The sequence below is a fragment of the Nipponia nippon genome, unplaced genomic scaffold, assembly GCF_047370975.1.
Source record: "Nipponia nippon isolate SJK-2023a ecotype South Korea unplaced genomic scaffold, ASM4737097v1 scaffold_10, whole genome shotgun sequence".
In the NCBI taxonomy this organism is placed as follows: domain Eukaryota; kingdom Metazoa; phylum Chordata; class Aves; order Pelecaniformes; family Threskiornithidae; genus Nipponia; species Nipponia nippon.
Genome location: NW_028262291.1, coordinates 33,317,048 through 33,340,266, shown reverse-complemented (window position 1 = coordinate 33,340,266; position 23,219 = coordinate 33,317,048). Strand labels below are relative to the sequence as shown.

General features: G+C 41.6%; 2 protein-coding genes across 4 annotated transcripts in view; one reads left to right on the top strand and one right to left on the bottom strand.

Annotated features, from left to right (window-relative positions):
- Positions 1–6,835: 6,835 nt before the first annotated feature.
- On the bottom strand, positions 6,836–14,788 carry ERH (ERH mRNA splicing and mitosis factor). Its single transcript, XM_087746476.1, has 4 exons — positions 14,634–14,788; positions 11,117–11,204; positions 9,819–9,939; positions 6,836–7,333 (listed from the first exon to the last, which is right to left on the bottom strand). Exons 1-4 carry the CDS (start codon positions 14,634–14,636, stop codon positions 7,231–7,233), a joined length of 315 nt encoding a protein of 104 aa, XP_087602602.1. The 5' UTR covers positions 14,637–14,788; the 3' UTR covers positions 6,836–7,230.
- A 63-nt stretch (positions 14,789–14,851) lies between these two features.
- Positions 14,852–23,219, top strand: part of SLC39A9 (solute carrier family 39 member 9) — a 33,820-nt gene continuing 25,452 nt past the window's right edge. The window contains exons 1-3 of one of the 3 annotated variants that reach the window (XM_087746473.1): positions 14,855–15,168; positions 15,461–15,578; positions 20,917–21,025. In XM_087746473.1, coding sequence (XP_087602599.1) covers positions 15,483–15,578; positions 20,917–21,025 — 205 coding nt within the window. In that variant the 5' untranslated portion in view covers positions 14,855–15,168; positions 15,461–15,482. Of the gene's footprint in view, positions 15,579–20,916; positions 21,026–23,219 lie in introns of all 3 variants that reach the window. The other 2 variants (XM_087746474.1, XR_015701991.1) reach the window with 2 other exon arrangements.

Here is a 23,219-nt window from a genome sequence, read left to right as displayed (position 1 = left end):
AGCTTTCTAGCTGAAGTTGTTTCATTTTGTATGAATAATGAGTGCTTTTACTCAGAGATGACAGAGGAAAGGGATAGAGGGTGCACTGAGTGATTACTGAACAATTAAGTGTGTTGTAAACACAAAAACAACATATGCAATTTTAGGAGGCATTAAATGATTCATTCTGGGATAAGACTAAGGAGATATCATTACCACAATATGAAAGATTGGTAAACTTCATTTAGAGCTGCAGGTGCCCAGAATGATAACTATGTTCAATTGAAGACAAACTTAGACAGGAAAAGATGCAGAAAACTGCTAGGATGAGCAGGAGACAAAGCAACTTGTTGTACAAGAAGAAACTACCAAGCACGAGTTACTAATTTAGCAGAATTGAGATGGGTGGATGATTGCTTTTCCTGGGAGATGAGAGGAGAAGTACACGGAGAAAGAAGATAAAAAGATGCTACTAGCACAAAGTGGTTAGAAATTGAAGTTAAACTCACTTGGCCCAGAATCTGGAAGGATACTAATGAGCTGAGAAGTGTATTCTGGAACTGCATTACAAGCCAGGCAAGGAAAACTGCATTGGTTTGGCACTGACTAAACTTCTGGAGATGATGGGGATGGAGAAGAAATAATTCTGGATCTGAGAAATGCACTTCTTTGAAGAGAAGACTTGAATGCTGACTCTGCTTGCTACACTCTGGTTATGTCTCAGTGCTTCTGCTACATTCCAGTGTTACAGTGGAATAGATGTACAAGCTACGAATTCCCTCAGAGATCAAGTTAATGTATTGAGAGGGAAGAGATTCTTCCCCCCCCCCCGCCCCTTCCTTCCTGCCCAGAACCTGGGAGTAGGCATAGCTAAAAATGAAATGTGGAGCAAGGTTTATTTCTAGTCCAAGCAGTGTTGACTTTCCTCTTCCCCCTGCAAGTACATTACTGGATACTGCATGGGGGTGCCTTTCCCTCCCAGTGAGATTGGCAGGGGGTGTTGGGGTGGAGGCAGGGGCACAAGTGTGATTGCTTTTCCCTCCATTGTCACGCATGGCCTGTTTCTTACCTTCCCCCGGCATTTTGCAATGTCCTTGAGCTTTCCCTATCAGTACATCACAGATTTGTGAGGCCTTTTATCTCTTACAGGTTTCTTTTTTTTTTTTAATTTGTTGAGGGCTGGAAAGGCTTGTGGGGTGTGTGAGCGTATGGGGAGGGGGGGCATCTGGGTGGCGGGTCCGATGACCTCTCAGTACTAAACCTCTACGATAAGGCATTATTCTCAGTGTCCCACGTGAACCTTCATTCATGCAAAAAGAATATCAGAACAAGATCAAATCTGACTCTTCTGCACCCTGTCTTTGTCACTGGGGATTAGTTGCGCTTTCTGTAGCCCAGTGAACGCGACCGTTGTGCCACACAAACCTGCTCACGAGTGCTTGATAGCCTGCCATTTGCAGCGCTGTCCTAGGTGGCCTGGGGAACACTGAATTCAAATGCCTGCATGAAATTGGTCAGAGTAGGGATTCAAAGCTTAGGTTTCCCATTTTTCATTATATGGGATGTTCCGGTAGCGAGTCCAATAGAATGATAGACAATTTCGGTTGGAAGAACGCTCCAGAAGTCATCTAGTCAAATGCTGCTCAGAGCAGGTCTAACCAGATCAGGTTGCTCAGTGCTGGGTCCAGTCAGGTCTTGAACATCTCCAAGGACGGATATTCCCCAGCCTCTCAGGGCAACAGGGGTTTGTGTTGGGAGTGTGTGAAACCCAGTCCCCTAGGTAACTGAGAAGGGAATAGTTTAAACTTTGGAGCCTGTTTCCTGCGCGGTCAATGGAGCGATGCAGAAGCTGGCTGAACAGGATTTAAATACATTAGATGGAAACACTGGTGCATTAGAGATCTGGACCATACAAGTGTCATATTTAGCCAGTGGCAGAGTCCAGAAACACAGCCTTTAAGTAAGCAGCCCCAATTTTTCTCTTCTCCAGGTCTTGTTGACTTACACGGCACAAACACAAGGCATGCAGCAGCTACACCGTTCCAGAAGCTGATGGCTGATGTTAAAATAACAGTGCATAGTAACAGCCTTAGTTGGAAGGACTATGGACGCACTGCAGGATTGCAGCAGCAGATCGACTAGGGTGTGTACAAAATTAATAATAAAAACCTTGCTAATGCAAGTTTTACTTGCGTGTCATATGTGAACTCAGCACAAATAGTAGGAATAAAACCTATAAATTGGAGCTGTGCCCAAACCTGATCCAGATAGGCATATAGGCATAGTTCAGACTACAGTAATGAGAAAACTAATTGCTAGAATACGATGCTTCCCTGTAACAAATCCAGATGGGGCTCACTTTAACTTCAGTCCTTTTCAGACACAGTGAGGATGAAGCATTTATTAATGGGTCAGAATAGAGAGCTGCCTTGTGCTACACAGACCCAAACATTTCCATTCAGTGTATTTCAGTGGCAAATTCATTCCCCTGCTATTTCAGTGAATGGTACGTTATATTCAGCCAACACTAAGTAACATTATAGCGGACAGGACACCCAGCACAGAAAAACCTCAGAGAATTGACTAATACTGCAGAGCTTTAAAATAATTTTCTATTTCAACAGATTTATTCTTGCAGTTTATGTATAGCTAGTACAAGTTATTTATCATTTTATCTTGAGACAGATACTGAAGTCAGCACTCCAGACTTCAAGGGAAAGTGGGTACCTAAGGCGAGTGGTTCAGATGCTTGGTGAGGCTGAGAATCTCAGACTCGGTTACTAGCCTCGGCCATACCCCGTCTCCTGCTGGAGAATTGCTAAATTATGCTCCCTGACCCCACAAATGCTCCCCCCGCCCCCCCCCCCCCCCAAAATGGTAAGACAGAGAATTTAGAATTTATTTGTTTTACTGCTTTCCAGGGTCTAGCAGACACTTAAGAGTTTCATAGCAGTTGAAAAACAGGAGCTTGCAATTACTTTGTACTTGTAATCCAGCTCCCCTTGATTTTTCACTGTTTATTAGCTTGCTTGATGGATTGTTTGAGTTGCAAACATAGCTGAGTTCCAGTACAATCAGGCCGTTACTCAGTGGGAATTGCAAATGTACATAACTGTTTATGTACTCTAAAGCAAAGTAGCTGGAGCATTTCCCTCCTCCTTCTGAGTAAGTCAGTCATCTTAAGGAGCATCCTTGCTTTCAGTGCATCAAGAACTAGCTCCTCGCTTGGCACATGGTGATGAGACCACAACCAGCAACTTTCCAACTTTCTTACTTCTTTCTAATGCAAGTGAAAAATCTGGTGGTTCTTCCAGCCTAAAAAATACTATGAGTGGTGAAGTCTCCTCTTGCTATAGACAGGTTTTTCTAAAGCACATAAGTTAGTTACCAACAAAGATAACAAGGTGGTCTTGGCTACCACTTACTCTTTTTCCCTGCTGTACAAGACAGTGGCGTTAAGCACGAGAACAGACTGATGTAATGATGGGGATGCTACTTCCCTGCTGTGCTTATGATGTGCTGCCACGGATGTCATGATTTCAGTCTATTTTAAAAGAACATGATGATGGAAGAAACTGTAGACAAGTATTTTAACTACCTAGCTTATTTCACCCTCAAAGCAGGAATAGAAACTCAATTTTGCTTTTCGCAATCCCCTTCAGCATACCGAAGGAGGCTGCAGGGTGAGATTCCTGTAAGAGAGTGATCCCGTTATTATTGTGATGTCAAATACAACTCAAATCCCAATCCTCGTGGGGTTACATCAGACCTAAGTCCTTGAACTGGCTGCAAGATTTTGGCCTGTACCAAAGGATTAATTAAAGTAAGCGATAGAATAGTGTCAGGCATCCTCCCCTGCCCCAGTCCATTACTGACTGGCAGGAGCGCGCAATGGTAGATAAACTGGTCCTATATAGAGAATCATAGAATCGTTAAGGTTAGAAAAGACCCTTAAGATCATCGAGTCCAACCGTTAACCTAGCACTGCCAAGTCAATATATATATACACACAACAATTTATCTACTGTTTTCTGCAACAGCATCTACCATGCTTGACCTTGTTCTCGAAGCCTCAGATGGGATTTTTTTTTTTTAAGTAAGTGACTGGCTGCTCTGCTTGTTGGTGCCGGCTGACAGTCCTGTCCTCCCCTTCCCCACAGCGCCCAATGTCTCCCTTGTACGTAGCGTGCAGTAGCAGCCTGCTTTTCGACAGCAGTGAACTGTTAGACCAGCTCGGCCATCTCACAGAACTTCACCTTACTATTCACTTAGTGAACAGCCATGCCAAGAAATGAGTTGTACCATCCTGGTCATGCCTCAGCCTGAAATCGGTAGCAGGCAGTCCAGAGACTGCACGAGGGCTTGCCTATTCCATGATTAGAAAAGATGCAGCATGTTTCATGGTTCTACAAGCCAAGCTGAAGTCAGGCAAGTACCTCGGTCGCTCGGTCCTCCTGGCGACGGATGAGGGCTCATGCATCTCACTGAGCTGAGGCTACGCTTGCTTAATGGACTCGCTTTTAAAAAAAAACCAACGTATTCAGTATTTCCACCCTGCTCATAACCCTCCTCACTATATTTCTGAAGGCAGCGATGAGCTGGAGACAGCTTTCCAGATTCTTCTTTCTAACCAGCTGCACATCAGGTAGAAGCTGCAGTATGTTTTGTCCTTCCAGGGTATTCAGTCAGCTGCTCAGTTAAGCAACAAATCTGTTGTTTCATGAATAATCAAGTAAAAGGCAACTCTAAAGGAATATGGAGAACAGCAGCTCAAGAACTATGCACTGGAGAGTTTTAACTACTAGTTTATTTCAGGGAAAAAAAAAAAAAAAAGTCTTGTAGCTGGGGGCACAAGGGGGAAAAGAGATGATGCCCAAGTCCCTTCTCTTACAGTGGTCTACAGACCATACCTTTATATCAGCAGAAGGCCAAGTCTGGCTCCAGAGGCATAAAAGGAATGTTTACTTGCATTTTCCAATTCTGTGAAAACTTCAATTACTGAGATGACCACAGAAGTTTAAGTATTTAAAAAAAATTTAAAAAATTACTGTGAATTAATCTTGAAGTTAAAGCTTGTTCACCTCCTACTTTCCAAAAACCACACCTTCACAAAGTCCCTTTCATAAAGGAGAAACGTTTATTCCCACCTGCTTTAAAGCACCTTCTTCCCGTTTTCTGCTCTAACGTGAGAAATTGATGTTTTGTATGTGTTCGCTGGTCATAGTCTGCACAGTTATACTAGAGCCAAAACCAAGAAAGAGGAAGATTTTATCAGACCGAACTTTAGGTTATCTTTGAAGGAAAAGCTGTGTTATGTTCCAAGTTCCTGATTGCTATAGAGTCACCACGCTCCTTGCACTTTTCACAACAAGGAAAGAGCCTCCATTGCTGGTTTTCCTTAAACTGAAAACAAGCTCATAGAATGAGGAAAATATTAAATCGCTATTTTTAATGCAACAGGAAGCAAGAAGGGATGTTTACTTGGCTTCATTTAAAGACTGCAAAATCGCATCCTACTTAGCACCTTGAATGATCCACCATGAGAATACTGCGATTTTTTAAAAAAAATTGTAAACACTTACCAGAAGTAAACCCCAAACATGTTAGGAAAGAACATGTTATTTTACTACTTGCTATACAGGAGGATAAGCTATACAAGCTGTTTAACTGCTTATATTAAACCTGAACGTCCTTATATAGGGCAATAGTGAATTTTTTAAGTATTACTTACTGTGTCAAGCTGCATTTGAATATGAAACTTCCATAGAAAGGTATTTACAGATTTAAGTGACCTTAAGTGGATTAAATACTTCTGACCTACTGTTTTGAAAATCACTATTTATTATAAAGGAAGCACGTTTTTACGTTAGCAGGTTGAACCGATTCAGGGTCACTGCAGCTGTAGAGCTAGTATGTCTAATCTCCAATTTTTATTCGTGTTGGGAAAAAAGTTTAACACCCCCTCCCAACATCTTCCTAATAATTTCTCTCTCTTCAGTAATTTGATTCCAAGTCTTCAGCGGCTATTACTTATTGCTTAAGTGAAGCTATTTTCATTAAAGCTTTACTATAGACAGCTGATTTGACCTCAGATTCTTTCAAGGCAATCCATTTGCTGTGAGGTCCATCAGAAACTATTGATGTATATTAGGAAGTTAAGTGCACTGGAGAGGACATGGCTCTGTTAATCCTGGAACTGCTCCTGGTTGAGTATACCTGTACAGTCTAAGACTCAAATCTGTACCTGTGGTAGATAAGCTCTAGACTAACGCAAAGGCACAAAGTACCAAGCCACCCTTGCTTTTCTACCTGCTGTATTTTTTGGCCTAACATGTCCTCCAATCCAAACTTTTTCAGTACAGCAAAATTAGAAAGACATCAGCATTCAAGATATCCAGGGGCAGATATAATTTTACAGCACGTGCAAGCAGTCAAGTCCTTATCCTTTGTAAAGAGAAAATGCAGTTTGGGGCAGATTCCCATCAAAACACTTTGCTTTGCCTATTCCTTTCTCAGGGGAAGGCTAGAAACAGACTAATTCATGGGGTCTGTGATGTGATACATTCAGCCTGCTCTTACCCATCACCTATCCCAGAGCAGACACACCTACCTACTTGCCTTGTACAAAGATCAAGTTTAGAGTGCAAGAGGGTTGCTGTGTTTCCCAAAGATCCCCAGGAAAGACATTAGTCAAGACTAGGCCAGAGAACTAACTCGGCAGGGCAGAAATCGAGCCGTTCTGTAATACGGCAAACAACTGTTGGTTCAGTCCCCGTAACCTTTCAAGCCCTGTTCTTTGGCAAACAGGCCAGAAAGATTTCATTTGTTGCTTGGCAGAAAACACAAAATTCAGCACTCAAGTTTAACTAAAGGGTAATTTTTTATTCCCCATTCAGACTGTCTCAAGGACGTAACTAAATGCTGGAAACCCCACAGAAGGGCACATACAGTGAATGTGGCGAAGTACAATGTGAACAGCCCCAGGGGTTCAAATAAGGTAGGACCATTAGCTAACCAGAGGAAAAAACAAATTAAAAATCTGCTGAAGATGTTGCGCTTTCTTCTCCATTTACACTAAAAAAAAGTCAAATCCAACAAAATCCTTGCATCTCTAACAATACATTCAGTCCTGGCTAAAGAGTTTAACAAGATGACAACAGGATGACTATAATACAAAACGTTCACTACTGCACTCTGTACACACCTGTTGTCCAAGCCCTCCCCCAAACCCACATGATGATGGTGCCCCCATTATTTGCTTGCTTGCTGGGCCTGCCTGCGGAGGAGGACGTAGATCTTCTCCTTTATCCAGTCTTTATTGTACGGTTGGTATGTCTGAGTATCAGCACGGTAACTAGAGAGAAAAAAAGAATTAATGTAATATCAGTCTGCCCTGCAGTACATCTACCAGAAGAACTTCACAAACAATTAAGCGTCCTCAAGTGTAAAAGGCAGACAGTTGTATACAGAACACAAATAACATCAGAACTAGATAGGAATTGCCACTTAAAGAGATTTATCCTGTTCCCTAAAACCCGGTTATCCAGCAGATCAATAAGAACCTGAAATAAAACGAGATGCTCCAAGGACTACTGAGTGACTGGATCACAGTGTGTTCACATTTTAATTCATGAATATAATCACTTATGGGAGACAACAAATGGAGCACCTTAATATTCTGGAGCTCAGAATGATGAAGAATAGTTCCACCAGGAAACAATCTAATTTGTCCTGATGAGCCAAACACTTCTTCAACGCTACTTCAAGCAAGTGTTCATGTGAGTCTTCAAGTGTTCCACTTCTGTTTGGAATTTTTAGAAAATGAATAAAAGCATAATTTTCCAGGAGTAAAGGTAGACTCATAGATGGATGACAAAGGATTCTTGCCAGTTGGCAGTGATGGCAAGCTTGTATCTAACAAACAAGGACACTTCGTAAAAAGCAAACTGAAAACAAGAACCCACAGACTCATTTTCTTTGCTACTCAGGGATAGTTGATAAAAGTAGTCCACACTAGCAAGATTTCTTGCCGGGGCCAGAGGACTCAGTTACTCAAGACACTGTTGAACTGAAGCAGAATTAGACTGGAAAATGAAAGCAAATTGTGTGAAGTTATCTGTGTAGATTCATGCCCTCCTTTCTCCCTTAGTTGTTAAAGTTGAATGGTTTTTTGATGAAGATGGTACTTTCAGTGAATGCTTCAAGAACTACTGAAGTCCCGGTCAGTCTTTAAATCTTGGTACACATATTTCTCATCAGGTAAGAAGGGTGAGATGGTCATTGGTAAGAATCTAAGTAAAAATCCAGAGTTAACTCAATCCAGAATAATTTACAGTTCTTACCAAAGGAAAAAAACCCTAAGCATACTATTTCTAAGAAAGCCTTGTTATTTAAAACCCAGCATGACTGGTTCAAGGCCATCGAAAGAGTTTCAGTATATATTGATGTAGTAGTAGTAGTAGTTAGTAGTGGTTCCAGGGCAGTATAGGAAATGTTAGTTTCGGGAAAAGTTACTGATCTCTGCCCGAATCCATTCATAGTGCTACACTGCGAGACCAGATAGCAAGTACTCCAGGAATTTCCACGAACACAAGACCTGTCTGGTACAGTACGTGCTACGTGTGCCACCTGGTGGAAAACTATAAGCTGAAGTAGAATTTGGCACGACACTGAGGTTACAAGCCTAATTAAGGCAGGCACAAGACTGTACTAGGCAATAGTTGCTACTTCATTTGTAATAAGTCACTATCAGTAACATAGATTCTGTATGTCTATCAGAATGCAAAGGAAAGCAATCTAATGCTCAGGGTTTTTTAAAATTGCTTTTTATTTTTAACTGGAATTAACTGGCAAAAGTTGTTCACTGTGCAGCTGCACAAGCACTTGCACTGGGATTTCAGACAGAGCAGTACAGCGGCAGGAATGTCAACACCAGATACTCACCAGCTTAAAAAGTTTCTGGAATTTTGAGCTTAAAAAGCCAAATACTATGTCTCGTGTTGTTTGAATATGAGATTTGTACCCTTATTCCTACAGAATTTCTGCAAAGTTGATACCACTGTCATATCAAACCATTACCTTGAAATTTACGGTATGGAAAGTACCCATGATCTGGACTAAGTGATTTAGTTACAACGTTAAGTTAGGTTCTGAATAGCGAAATTTAACATTTGGTTTCACGGTACAGTCAGAATGGAAAGTACGCGAGACCACCTTTGCTTGCCCACAACTTTAACACACAGATGAGAACTGGAGATAATGTATTCACAAGAACACACAAACAACTAGCTAGGGCTCTCTGGAGGATTCATCTGTTCTTCAGTCACTTCATTAGGATTTACAGAAACTTCCACCTCACTGTATCTTGATCAAAATAAACAATTGGCTGCAATGTGCTTCTATACGCTTCTACCGTACCACTAGTGCAACCCTCAGCTCAATAAAATTCTGTAATCATTCTTCCTCCATAAGAATCAGACCAACTGCACAAAGGCAGACACAGCCCGACTTTAAACACATTCTAGCATTAATTAAATACGTAGCTGGGTTAAACTGTTGGACTTCAGGATTTGAAATGCTGGGAGCTTCAATGTGACTAAAATCCAAGTGGAACCGTCAGCTTCTAAGCTTTCTTTAGAGATACTTTATTCCAATGCAGTTAATTGGAGTGGGCAACATGGCATGCCAGCTGCAACACTGCTGCCTTACTAACACAGTTACTGCAACCCGCCCCCCTCCCCCCCAATCTTACCAGATTTAACATAAAACATGTAAGAGTTTACATGAAAGACTTCTGACTTCTTTAAGTCACTGAAATGGACTTGTACAACTGAACTTACACAAGACAGCTGAGGTCTGCCAAGTCATCAATGAAGTCAAACAATTGGCTGATATCATATGTAATGGATGGACTGTTGGGATTCATTCTCTTCAGATGCTCTTCGTACATTTTACAGACTCCTACAGAGAAAAAAAGATTAACAATGCAATATTAAAAAACCAGCAACCTTATTTGCAGAAACTTCTTCACCTATTGAACCACAGATGTAAGTAAAGTTTAGAGATGACTACCATGAAAACAGAGACATAAACTTCTTACTCAGATTTTGCAGACTTGAAATGCTTTTTTTCTAGCTATTCGCATTGAAACATAATACTAATACTATAAAATCAGGTGCATGGACAGAAGCATCTAGAGGAAAAAGTTTTAGTTCTGTCAAAGATGGAACTTTCCATGCAGTAAGCTCCAATGGAAATCTGTAATTCCTTCTGATAATTTTAAGATGGCAATTGCAACATATATTCCTACCATACAAGTACCTGAGAAAAAGAAGAACTAAAGCAAAATAAAACTACTCAAATCTCAGAAGAGAGATCATTCCTGATGAAAGAGTCAAACAGGGATACTGAGGTAAGAGTGACAGCACAAGCCTGTATATGAATTTAAATCAGTTTTATTTAAGCTAGCCCATAAATAATTCAGATACATTTGAGAAGAATATAATATCAAAGCGAGCACGGAGGCTTTACATAGTCTTTATTATGCTTTTGTTTGCCTTGGAAAACTTCCTGGAATTAGAATTTTTAATGTTAAGTGAATTTCCACATTTAAATCATACAGCTGTAGTATTTCAATCTTCTTTCCAAGCTCACTATGTGTCTCTTAAAGTCATGCAGGACTTTTTCTCTGGCCCACATGCCACGAGGCTGCAAATTATGTATCAACTGCACACATACTTTTATTTTATATATTATTTCCAGTAGCAATCCTTCCTTTACATGGCTAGCACAAAAATTAGTGAGAGAGTTAGGTTCTGATCCTGCAATGAAATGCATTCAGGCAAATCTGCTGCATGGCCCCACCAAGAATATTGCCTACTCTCATGAATTGAATGTGGCTCAATCTAGTTAAATCAAAAAGATACATTGAATATAAAAAGGAAGTTTTAGAAACAAAGAATATCTGGTTTTTAGTTTGCTAAAACATCAGTAAACTAAAAGCATGAGATTTTTGCATTTTTTTGTGAATTACCTTGGGAAAACATGAACAGCAACTTACTTTCTTACTGAGTAAGTCTGGGAATGTGTCAAAAACGGCGTTTTAACCACAATTTTTGACTACCATGTCTGCACCCACCTTCCATGCACTCATTCACCGATTCATAATCAGCATATGTTCTGCCTTCTGGCCTCTTGGTAGGCTGGACAAGTAGAATTGTGTGAGACTGAAAAACAAAACAAACACCAAGAAAACAAATTACTTGCAGAATTTGATATTTTTTTGTTTGTTTAAGTTATTCATCTGAATTAAGCACTAAAAAGAAGCACAATATTGAAACACTGAACTAGCAATCAAGGGCACAGACATTTTCCAAATAGCATTTACTGTTCATATAAGCTGTGTTGTTAATTTTTGTTTCCAATCAGTCCCATCAATCCTTACTTATTTTATTCCAAACGCAAGCTGTTAGTATGAGTTTAAATACTCCAATTAAAGAGCAAAGAGGGAGTCCAACTTAACTTCACTGTCAGTCTCACCTTAAAGATTTTAAGACAAATAGCTATTTTGAGTTATATGTTCAACTTCAAGGGAACACAAATTATACAACAAATCTGCACTTAGTATTCAAGATTATTTCCTGCAAAACAGATGCACTGGTTTTCATGCTTCAGTGAGTCTACTGAAACAGTAATTATGGCACAGATAACTGTTCCAAACGTCAGAGTCTGTAAGATTGTTCTTCTGCAGGAAAGACTTGGATGATTGTACAGTCTGTGGCTTGCATTATTTCTGTAATATTCTTCACATGGCTACAGCAAGTAATTTGAGCAAACAAGCAAGATTTTTGAAGTGTACACAACCTGTGATCTAATTAACAGGTTACACAGCACAGAAAGTTCGCAAGCATGCTACAAAACACCATTTCCAGTGCTGCTAATTGGATCCAACATTTCCAATGCTAAGGTGAGCACACAACATGTAATATTCATGGAGGCAACTGCAGAGTAAGACACACTGGAAACTGACACCAAAGCATGTTATTGGGCTTAAATTAATCAGCTGCTGATAGAAAAATCCTGACCCACACTTTGGACAGATCAGTGAAGATACCAGTTCAGTGTTCAAATGCAGTGACAGAAAAGAAAAATGGCAAATATTAGGATTTACAAGGAACATATTAGAAAAGGGTACAGATTTTTATACCATGACTGATAGTATTCCCATGCCTAGAATGCAGTTTTCAGTTCTTTAAATTCTGTCTCAAATTACATGGTAGAAGGAGATTCAGAGAAGGCCAGAAAAAAGCTACACAAGAAGCGAGACTTTTCCCAATCAGAAATGAAAAAAGAGGGGAATTCAGAGGTATACACTGTAACAAAAATCATACAAAGGAGACTAGACCATGTAAGTCCACTTTCATGTATGCCAGAGGATACTAGATTTGAAAGAAATTCCCCAAGCGGGGCTGGTATCTGGCTGTTCCTAAGTGCACTGTGCTTCAATAGGCATGTCTTACTAGGGAGTCCAAAGAGACTCTGCCAAACTTCTTATTATAAAGTACTTTTTCCAGCACTACCATTTTTATTTGCTGGTCACTGATGACAAGGCTTGGTTCCAGGATTTGAAACTGATTTCCTGGGAGCATTTGACTAAGGATCCCTTATTAACACCAATGGATGAGGTGCATCAGCCAGCTCAGTCAGTGTGTTCTAAAAAACAGCTGTGTTATTTTAGCGTCAGTGTCTTGCAAACTACATTTGTGGTGTCTGATTACATACACATCTTCACCTCTTTCAACTAAACTCAGTATTTAAAAAAAGTTGGGTTTCTTTGACAAAACCTAAGAGAGCACAGATAAAACAGAACTGACTAGGAGTTACAGAACTGTATCATAATTGAGTGAATTCTGTATTTGGTCTCTCAGAATCTTGCTGAGGAATCATATATATTCTGAAATTATCCCAATAATCAGATTAGAGAAAAAAAAAATTAGCGAGCCAGACATGTAAGCCAGTTCTTTTAGAACTTTAAGGCAGAAATTATTTGGGCTTCTGACTTTAAACCATTTATCACTTCAGACACTTTACAATATCCATATCAGATACTGGCCTGAAATTTATTAAGATTAATGCCATTGGGACCATCTGTATTGTAGAACTAATACATCAATATCACAAGCATTTCCTTGGGAACTTCCCATCATTTTACCTTTAACGGGAAAAAAAATGGCTTCCTTTGATAAAATTGCTCCTCCTCTCCCACCTCAGAAGCGCACAAAAGTAACAAGTTCAGAAGCCTGAGAGAAGTTTCCTCCAGCTATTACCTGCCCTACTGAATATGTGCCTAGGTGACAGGGCAAAAATGAGTGTGATTAATAACTATTATGTTTTCCTATAGGTATAAATCTTATTGTTAGGAAAAAGAAAACCAAAACAAGTAAAGATCCATAAACCTTCATGCACTAGGACCAGGTTATCTGAAAGAGCCCAATATGGACTCTCATTATTCTGATGCATAATTGGTTTTTCTTGCATTTTCTTTTAAAGCACAGTTGTACTAGCCGCTGTTAAGCAGGACACTGAAAAAGATACCACATGGTTTATATTACACTGATTTTGAACTTCTAGAGAGCACTTTAGAAAGCGCTCCAATTATTGGAGACACAACCCTGTAAAAATGGCTAAGGCAGCACTGACAGCCAAACCAGCAGGGCTTAGGTGCTAGGCAGCATCTGCCCAAAGAGGCTTCTACCAGTTGTAGTTATTCAACAGTAAAGTAACAAATAATTTAAAAGGAAGAGAAACAAGTATTGTAAGAATAAGATGTGCAGTGATGCAAATACAGGCAGTATGCCACACACTTAGATGCCTTTCAGTTATTCCTGCTGGGCAGAAAAAGTGGTTTAAGTGTCTTCTTTCCCTTTGGACAACAGGGACAGGGCTTGTAGCTGCTCATCCTAGCAGAAGCTAACTGCTTCTGAGCGAGTGCCAGACAGATGTAGAACTTCGCTGCAAGCCCAGAAGCAGTTGTCCCTCCACCGCAGAGCAACAACTTGCTTCAGCATATTCGAATTTATTAAATGAGCGCAACAAACGATTGCGACTGGCAGGCCTTTGTGCTTCAGCACGCCATTCAGACAGCCCACCAATGCAAGCTACCGCCTTTCCCTCCTCCAAGTCCCGGGGAGGAGCAGGGAAAGCAGCATGGGCAGAGGCAGCGTCAATTAACGCAAGCCAGCCATTTAAGGCAGGCAGACTCCACGGCTCCGCGCGGCGAGCGCTGCCGAGGAAGAGCTGCGCTACCAGAAGCCCCGGAAAGGGGCTGAAGCTCCCGGGAAGCCCGCTCCACGCCAGGGCCGGAAGCCTCCCCCCCGCCTCAGGGCCACCGGCCTCCGTGCCGGGGAGGCCCCGGCGGCGGCGGGGCGGCGCCTCGCGAGGCCGCTGCCCCGCCAGCACGTGCTGCCGCCCGCCCGGGCCCGCAGCGGCGGCCGCGGCCTTCCCCGCTACCCGCCGCGCCTTCCCGCCCGCGGTGCCGGCGACCGCCCCCTGCCCTAGGGGGACGGGAAAGCCGCCTGGGCCGCGCGGGCCGACCCCCCAGGCCGGCGCGGGGCGCGAGGAGCCGCCGGGCCCGGCCCGCCGCCCGCCCCGCTCACCATCACGGCTCCCGCTCCTCAGCACCGCCGCGGACAAGAGGCGCGCGACGATCCCCCACAACCCCCCGCGCCCGCCGGAAGCGCTGCGCTAACGGCCGGCCGTGGAGGTGGCGGCGCCAGGGCGGGGCGCTGAGGATGCCGGGAGCGGCCGGCCGCGCCAGGCTGGAGGGGCGGGGTGGGGCGGGGCGCGCGGCCATCTTTGATGAGGGAGCCGCGCCTTCCCGCCGCGGCCCGCGCGGGGCGTTGGGTGGCCGCGGTCTCGCCCGCCATCTTGAAGCCGGGAAACGCGTGAGGACGGGGCGGGGCGTGCCCCGGAAGGGGAAGCGCCGGGTCGCCGGAGGTGCCACTTGGCCTCCGAAGCAGCGGTGGGGGCGGGTGGAGGCGGGTACCGGCCTCGCAGGTTCCTCGCGGCTTCTCCTCACAGCCGTGGCCTGCCTCAGGCCGCCCCTCCGCGAGGAGCCGCCTCGGCGCCCGCTGTTTCCCTGACGCCTCCCCTGAGGGCAGTGGGGTGCAGGGGAAGGTCCCGCTGCCTCAGGTGAGGGCCGGGCCTGCCCGCCCCGGGGCCGGGCCGCTCCCCTCCCTCCCTTCCCCCGGCCGCGCAGGTGCCTCCCTGGCCGCGCCGGGGCTCCCTGCCCGCCCCCTGCAGCGGTGTCGGGCGGGATAGCGGCTGCCGCACGCCGGGCACGGAGGGGCCGAGCCGGCTGGAGCCGCCTGGAGCCGCCGGGCAAGACAAACATGGCTGGAAGCCTTTCCTGGGAGCTCAGTGTCTGCACGGGTTAAGGAGTGCGGGGCGAGGTGGAAAAGTTGCTGTTGAATTTCACTTTAAGGGACCGGACAGAAAGCAGCGAAATGGATGACTTCCGCTCCATCTGCCTGCTGTCTCTGGCCATGCTGGTCGCCTGCTATGTGGCAGGAATTATCCCCTTGGCAGTTAATTTTTCCGAGGTAAGACAGATTCGCCAAACTGCTTGTCGGTTGCTAAGGGAGAATAGCAGAATCTAGATGGAGAGATCTACCTGCAGGAGTTAGTGCTGTCCTCTTTCAAGTACGGCAGGGCTGGTACGGGTGATGTTGCAACTGTACAAGGTTTATAAGGAAGTTGTGAATGAGATGTTAGCTTTCATTCAAAATTGTAGTGAAAATTATGCTTATTCTACAATGTGCATAAAAGCCATTTAAGTGTGCCAAATTTGATCCAAGCCTCTCAGCTACAGATGAAGCAAAGTATCGGCATGTAGTGGAAGGACATGACAGCAGCTGGACATAGTTATTCTTAGAAGCTTGCCTCAGAAACTTCTGAAGTCAGAGATTAACTTTTATTATGTCTCTAAACTTTTATTATGTCTCTAAACTTTTATTATGTCTCAAACTAGGGCTTCTAAAAACAATTCAGAGACCGTTCTCAGAAAACTTTGGTTTGGTTCACAATTTTATTCACAGCTTGTGCTGCTGAAAAGTTAAACTCTAACTCTTTGATTACAACACAACTTCAAGTTGCGCTTCTATCCCAAGGAACTCAAGGCATTCTTTTGGAAAAATATCTTGGATACATAAGGTGTTGTTAAAGGAAAGGGAGACTTTTATGGATTGAATGAGTTTCCAAGCAGTACAGGAGTTCAGAAGTGAATGTATTTGGGTGTTTCTAAGAGATGATTGTTGAGGGGATTATGATTGTTACAGTCTCTGAAAATCTTCTAATATCCTCTGATGCCTGAGGGGTTTTTATCTTTCTCAGTGATGATTGTTGTATACAGGTGTGCTGTAGTGAGAGTTTAGTTGTTCTGAGGTACTAAGAGCTCTCTTAAGAGAGGTTTCCCGTTTCTACTGGGAGCAGTGCTGCTTTTGGAAAGTGAAGCTCGGGAAGAGAGATGTGACTTGCTCTTCCATCAAGTCACAGAGCTGGTTGCACCTGTCCTTTGGTCCCATTACTACTAGGAGGCTTTGGGAGCAGTAGACTCTGAACAGCATGGAAGGAAAGGCTGTTGATTTTGGTAACACTACAGTTCAGCTAAATGGATTGAAACATGAGAATATATTCTGAAGTCTTTACATAAACATTAGCATAGTTCTGTTTTGCCGGTGCTTTGTCTGATGCTTTGATGGACCTTCCCTTGTATGACTTCCAAGGCTGTTGCTTCCACTGTCTTGCTCTTCACAGCACACTTCTGCCCTGAAGTCTACAAAAGATGTTCTTGCAAATTCACCGAGAACACTGCCTAGCGTGCTAATATTGTCTCTTTTGGTATTTAATTCTGCGTTTCCTCATGTATGTGCTTGATAGTTACTTGTTGTCTCTGACTTTATATTCATGACATCTATTCATATATATGTTGTTTGGAGGTAGAGTTCTTGATCTGTGTTTATGTGGCTTATTTATATCGTTGAATCAGGGGGCTGCTAAATCTTCTGGGGCTCCCAACAGCTGCAGGAATACAGATCTGTTGTGGATCCAAAACCATAGCACTCTGCATAAGCAGTAATTGCATATTTATTAGCCTTTTGTGTGTGCAGTATTTTACCAATGGCACACACATACTCAATCAAGTTTATTGTGGTATCTTAAACTCTCAGAAATTCTTGATTTAGGTTTACACTTGTCTTAAATAGGATATTTTAAGGATCCACATGCCATGCTGGTTTAAAAGAGGAGCTGAATCTCTCTGCAAATTATCTGCAAATACTAACTAATCCTGGAAATGTCTAATTAGAATTGTTTTGTTTAAAATAATTGCTTAGGCCTGTGCAACATGGACAACTTGAAACTGAAATGACTGGACTGTGCATTCTATGGTTTGCAAAAAGTTTTGCAGATGGCCTTAGTGAGGAAAAATGCCTCCTCCCACTAGCCACTTATAATGGTTAGAAAACAAAAATGAATGCTTTGTATAACATACCCCAGATGCTGGAGAACAATAAAATTATTCATTAGCATTAATACATTTCCTCAGATGAGTTTTTTTGCCATGGAACTTATTGGTTGTGTTCTGGTTTCTATTCTTTTAGTTAGATTTGGATATCCTTGAAAGTATAAAACTCCAGCAAAGCCAGGTATGACTGAACATTGGTGGTAAAAAGGTACAGACTGAACAGGGCTTCGCTTTATTTCTGTATGCAGATGTATCCTTTCAGTTTAAACCTAATTTATAGTACTCTGTTGGGCTAACTTTGGCCTGGAAACGGTGGTATACCAGTTCTTGAGGCTATCTCTTAAGTTGTAGCCTAAATGCAAAAAATAAAATAAAATTGAGTTCTAGCAGTTTGAATCTTTTGCTGACAGAGGCAGGCAGTGTTGACTGGGCTGGGACTGCTCGCTGCTAAAAGTAGCTGTGAGTTTTTGTTAGGTCCAAGTAAGAGTTTCAGTAGCATGCAGATTTAAGCCAAATACTGAGCTGTGGAACAGCTTGCTAATTTGAGGAATTTATGATTTTTCCCATGCATCTTTTTTAATGCTATTTACTGTGTTGCTCTTGGTTTTTAACAAGAGACACACAGGTGTTTTTGTAACTGAAATGGTTTGATTTCTTGGATCAAACTAGATGACTTTTGCCCGTCTGGGTAGGCTGCAACCATTAGATTGCAGTATTCACTGTGTCTAAGTATTCTGTTGTGAAAAGGAGATGGAGACTTCTCTTGAAACAGTAACTTGTTAGTGTGTCTTATTTTCATGGATCTTTAGAATTCACAGATGCCCAAATGAAAGCAAGCAGTACTCTGTATTTGCAGTTGTAATAAAACCGTATTACTTCTGCCACTTTTTTCCTTGTGTTTATATATGTAAGTATGTAAAAGAGATTATAGTGCTGCAGTATAAAAATAATTTTATTTTTCCTTGTAAGAGACTATATTTTTGCAGAACAACTTTATGAACGGTGGGTGTTGAGATTATCTTTCCATGTAATTGCCACTGTATAACAATTTACCAAGTATAATTGTTATATATGCCAGTGTACAGTGCATGTTTGTGGAAACTTTACAGATGTTTTAATCTCTTGCATATTACTATTTGAGTTTTCCTCAGTAATGCTCTAGTTGTTTCCTTCTGGTCACATTGGCTTGTTTTGAGAAAGCTAGCTGTGCATCTCTCTAGAGCCTCCTATTTCTTCTATGCAAGTGTTGCCTATTTTGGTGAGATTAGACAAGTTGTGTCACTATGGTGCGTGAAGAACGGATGGCATAATAAGGATACATGACACGTGTTTTCCTATTAGTCAAACACTGACCTCTGTCTCCAGGTCCTCAGTAGTTAGCATTAGTATGTTGGTGGCACCTAGACATCTCTTTGTGCAGGGAAGATGATGATGGTTCTGCCACAAAACGTATGCTACATAGTTGTTATGAGGATCTAAACTCCCATGGTTACTACATGCGATATGATAAGGGCTATTACAGAAATGATGAGAAACAGCCTCTGCAAGTTGTGGTGGTTTAGAATCTGTTAGATGTTTATGTAACTGGATTTTCAGTACGTGGCTTTGACTTTAGGCTGTGAATGTTCTAGTCACAAGGAGGCAAAAAGTAGTAGTAAACTGTTCTTATATTGGTCAAACATAATTTGGTCAGTTTGGGAGGGATGATCTCTCTTTCAGCTTTTTGTCCCAAATTAGAATATAACTAGGAAGATAACCCTTACTAATAGTAGCAACTACTTATAAACTCTTTATGTGTATGGTTTTTAGTCTTGTTGTAGAAACTCTTCCTGGAATGTGAACTAAAGTATTTTTCTTTACTGTACTATAAAATCATTACGTTTATGTATTTTTTGTTAAAGTTTAATTGCAAATTTGTGATACTTACCCAACAAATCTATTTTAAACCCTAACTTTGCAGAGGAGAAAGGGGAGTGCCATGGTCTGTAATTATCTGGAGAGTGGAATAACGTTTTATATAGCCCTAAATGCCTTTTCAGTATTTAACTCCTTGTAAAATTTTATTAGAAGGCTTAGAAATGGTTGTAAAAACAAGAAGCACTGTTCTGCATTTGTGCATCTCCTAATCAGATTAAAAAGAGATTGACATAAAATATATATTAGCACCATTATCAGTTTGACTGGTGCAGTTCCCTCATTCAAACTCTAATTTGAAGCCTTTTAAAACTATTTTTCATGCTTCTGGTTTTGGACCTATTTTGGGGATTCAGTCCCTTCTGCCATATTTTGTAGCTACCTGACACTCTGCAAGTGATGTGATACGGTAGTTCTAAAACTTCACCTGGGACTTTTTTTTAATACATGGAACACATCATCAGATCTTTCAAATACAAAAAAAGTATCTTTCTCTTAAATTGCTTTTTTTAGCCACCGTTTTTAAAGAAAGTCTGTTCTTCAATGATACCCTATTAAATAGAAGGCCATTAAAGTATGGCAGTTTTAAGGACAAGCTTCTGCACAAGAGTGGTTATTTGTTTTAGAGACTGAAATATAGTTCATCTATCATGTAACAGTTTTATAACAGCTTAACTTCATTCCTTGTGTCTCTAAACCTGTAGGTGAAAGTACAGCTCCTGCTGCTTTTTTCTCTAAAATCTTCCTTTCCTCTTTCTGTAGTCCTAAAACTTTTCTTAGCCCTTTTCTGTGTTATATAAATATAGCTGACTTAGCTGTTTATACTCCTACTCATCCAATGTATTTGTAGATGCATTTACATTATTGGTTCTCTTGTTTTTTTGGTTTTGCGTTGGTAATTTAGTTTTCTTTCTCATATCTTCCTTTGTTATTTGGATTGGCTTTTTGGGGGAACAGGCAATTTGTCTTGCACTGTGCCATGCTTAGCAGAGATTTCAGGGAACTTCAAGTATGATTTCTAGTAGGAAGGATATATTTGAAAACAAACACAGAATGGAGATAACATGTAGAGTTGCAAACGTGTCAAAATTCAGGCACTTTCAATCTTTCTTTGTCTCTGCAGGCCTTACAGTTTGAGGCCCTAGAGGGTGAATTAGGCCCCAATAACCATTAGTGCCAAATATAGCAATTCTTGCTATTCTTAAGTATGTTGTGCTTCATTTCTTGTCTGTTGTTAAGTCAAGTGGGTCATCTTTAACTTTCATTTCCTACTTTAGTTGATTGCATCGGACACTGGATATGTTCACTTTTCAGAAAGTTAATTGTTAGAAATATAGGACTATGCAACTGAGGCTCTTGAATAAAAATCAGCAAGAGGCTTTGTGGATCATTCACTTCCCCCCCCCCGCCCCCTTTCCCCTGCCCTAACATCTGTTAATGAGGGAGAGTAAAGAAAGCTTTCTCATTCTTAAAGATGATACTTGTTTTGTACTTGCTTGCAGGAGAGATTAAAGTTGGTGACTGTTCTGGGTGCTGGGCTGCTGTGTGGAACTGCCTTGGCTGTCATTGTGCCAGAAGGAGTACATGCACTTTATGAAGACATTTTGGAGGGTAAGAACCAAACCCATGTCTGTAGATGGCCTTGTTCAAGATAACTTAGATCATGGTGCTGTAATATACTGGGGCTTGTTTCTAGGGCTTTTAACGCAAGATTAGTGAGAGGGTTTCACAGCAGCGTGACACAAAGCCGGCATAGAATCACAAAACTGACATAAGCATGATATTGTATGTTTATGGTGATTTGACAGAGAAATGTGATTGAGCTATGGATCAGATGACTCTTGCTGTGTGATCCAGTCATTTGTGGGTCCAGGTACTGTACTGTTCATGGAACCACAGCCTTTTATGCCAGGTCATGTGTAGTGTTCCTTGTTCTAAGGAGAGTTAAAGTTTAACTTTCACTGGAACTTCAAAGGAGGTGTAAGGATGCCTTTAGCAGAGAATGAAACTGTGGACTATTTGCTGTTGCATTTTGTAGTTTAGATCACTTCTTATTACAGCAATCTCAGGAAGTGTTTTATAGATCTATACATACTTGCCCTCATAAGAATTTCCTCCTTTGAAGCTGAAGAGCATCTTGTAATTAAGTTTCCTTGATACACTTGGCTGAAAATTATGGTTATATAGGGCTAATTCACAGAGTAGGAGGCATTTCTTTCTTGGGTGGTGCATGGTTCCAAGTTCAAGCGTCCAGTTCTAGTCTGCTGTTGCTGGTCTTCAAGACCTCATAGCCTCTAATGAATAGCTCAAAGCTAACAGTGGTTGTGTGTCTTGTTAGGGACGTGAGTGTGGAGCACATCATACAATCATTACGGTTGGAAAAGACCTCTGATATCATCGAGTCCAGCCTGTTAACCTAACTGCCTGGTCCACCCCTAAACCACGTCCCTAAGCACCACAGCCACACGTTTTTTGAACACTTCCAGGGACTGTGATTGCACCGTTTCCCTGGGCAGTCTGTTCCAATGCCTAACCACTCCCTCTGTGAAGAAATTTTTCCTAATATCTAATCTCAAGTTGTGCCAGGGGAGATATAGGCCATTTCCTCTTGTCCTGTTGCTTGCTACCTGGGAGAAGAGACCAACCCCCACCTCACTACAACCTCCTTTCAGGTAGCTGTAGAGAGTGATATGGTCTCCCCTGAGCTGCCTCTTCTCCAAACTAAACCACACCAGCTCCCTCAGCTGTTCCTCATAAGACTTATGCTCTAGACCCTAAAGTCTTACCCAAAAGTCTTGGTAAACCTCAATTTGTGGTTATGATATTATTTTAAATAGAGCTCATTACCTCTGTTTGGGGTGCACTTTAAATCTTGCTTTAGCTTGGAGTCTTGTGCTATTACATTACCGTTGCATGTCTGAGATTTTTCCAATATGCTCGGAATCAGAAATGTGTCTGAAGGTAAACAGCAACAACTTAGTAGTCACAGGAGAAAGGACTATAAGGTTGAGGCTGTAGAGAACTTTGCAAGTGTGTAATGTACTGTTGTTGCTAATCTGGGATTGAGAGATAATTGTAATACTCTGCTTTTCTTGTACTACCGTTTTTTATTTCCTTGTTTCTACACTGGTTTGAATTTCTATTTAGTAATACACTTTAATTTATCCTGGTTTAGTTTCCACTAAATTTATGTTGTTCTGCTTAGATCTAAAGCCAACAGAAGATAATATATAAAATCATCCTTTATTAAGAAGTGAAAGAACCTCTGATTATGCTTCTGTACTGTAATTTGTGCACTCTAATGTAGGATGTCTCTAATAAGCTGTAGTTGTGGGTTTGCTCTCCAATTTTAATTCCAAGTATTCTAAATTTTTCTTGTAATGATATGGCTAGCAGCAAATACAATTGCTGTGAACGTTTGCTTTTTTTTTTCCCACTAAATGGAGTGTACTGTTCATGTATGAAATCTACAGCCTGCTGTTCAGAGCTATATGCTATATAACTTAGTTTAATGTGTGGATAAAAAAGGCACTTCCCATTACTGTAATAGTAATATCAGAAGTATTTACCTAGGAAAAGAGAATTTGTTCTGTGAATGAATTCAGACTCAATTCTTAACTCACAGTATTGTGACTAAAGCCAGTCTGTCTGTAAAGATTTTTTTTTTTGTATTGCAGAGAGGCAAAAATCATGGGTATTATAGGTTTAAATGCAAAAAAATTCTAATATTTAGCATATTCCAAGTTAAGCTTAAGATTCTGAGAACTTAACAGCTTTCAGTACATTTTTTTTTGCAACTCCACCC

Coding starts and splice junctions, on each gene's coding strand:
- ERH (XM_087746476.1), bottom strand. Junction 9,940..11,116: donor GGTGAATGAGTGCATGGAAG/GTGGGTGCAGAC, acceptor TTTTCTCTGTAG/GAGTCTGTAAAATGTACGAA. Junction 7,334..9,818: donor GCAGACCTCAGCTGTCTTGT/GTAAGTTCAGTT, acceptor TTTTCTCTCTAG/TTACCGTGCTGATACTCAGA.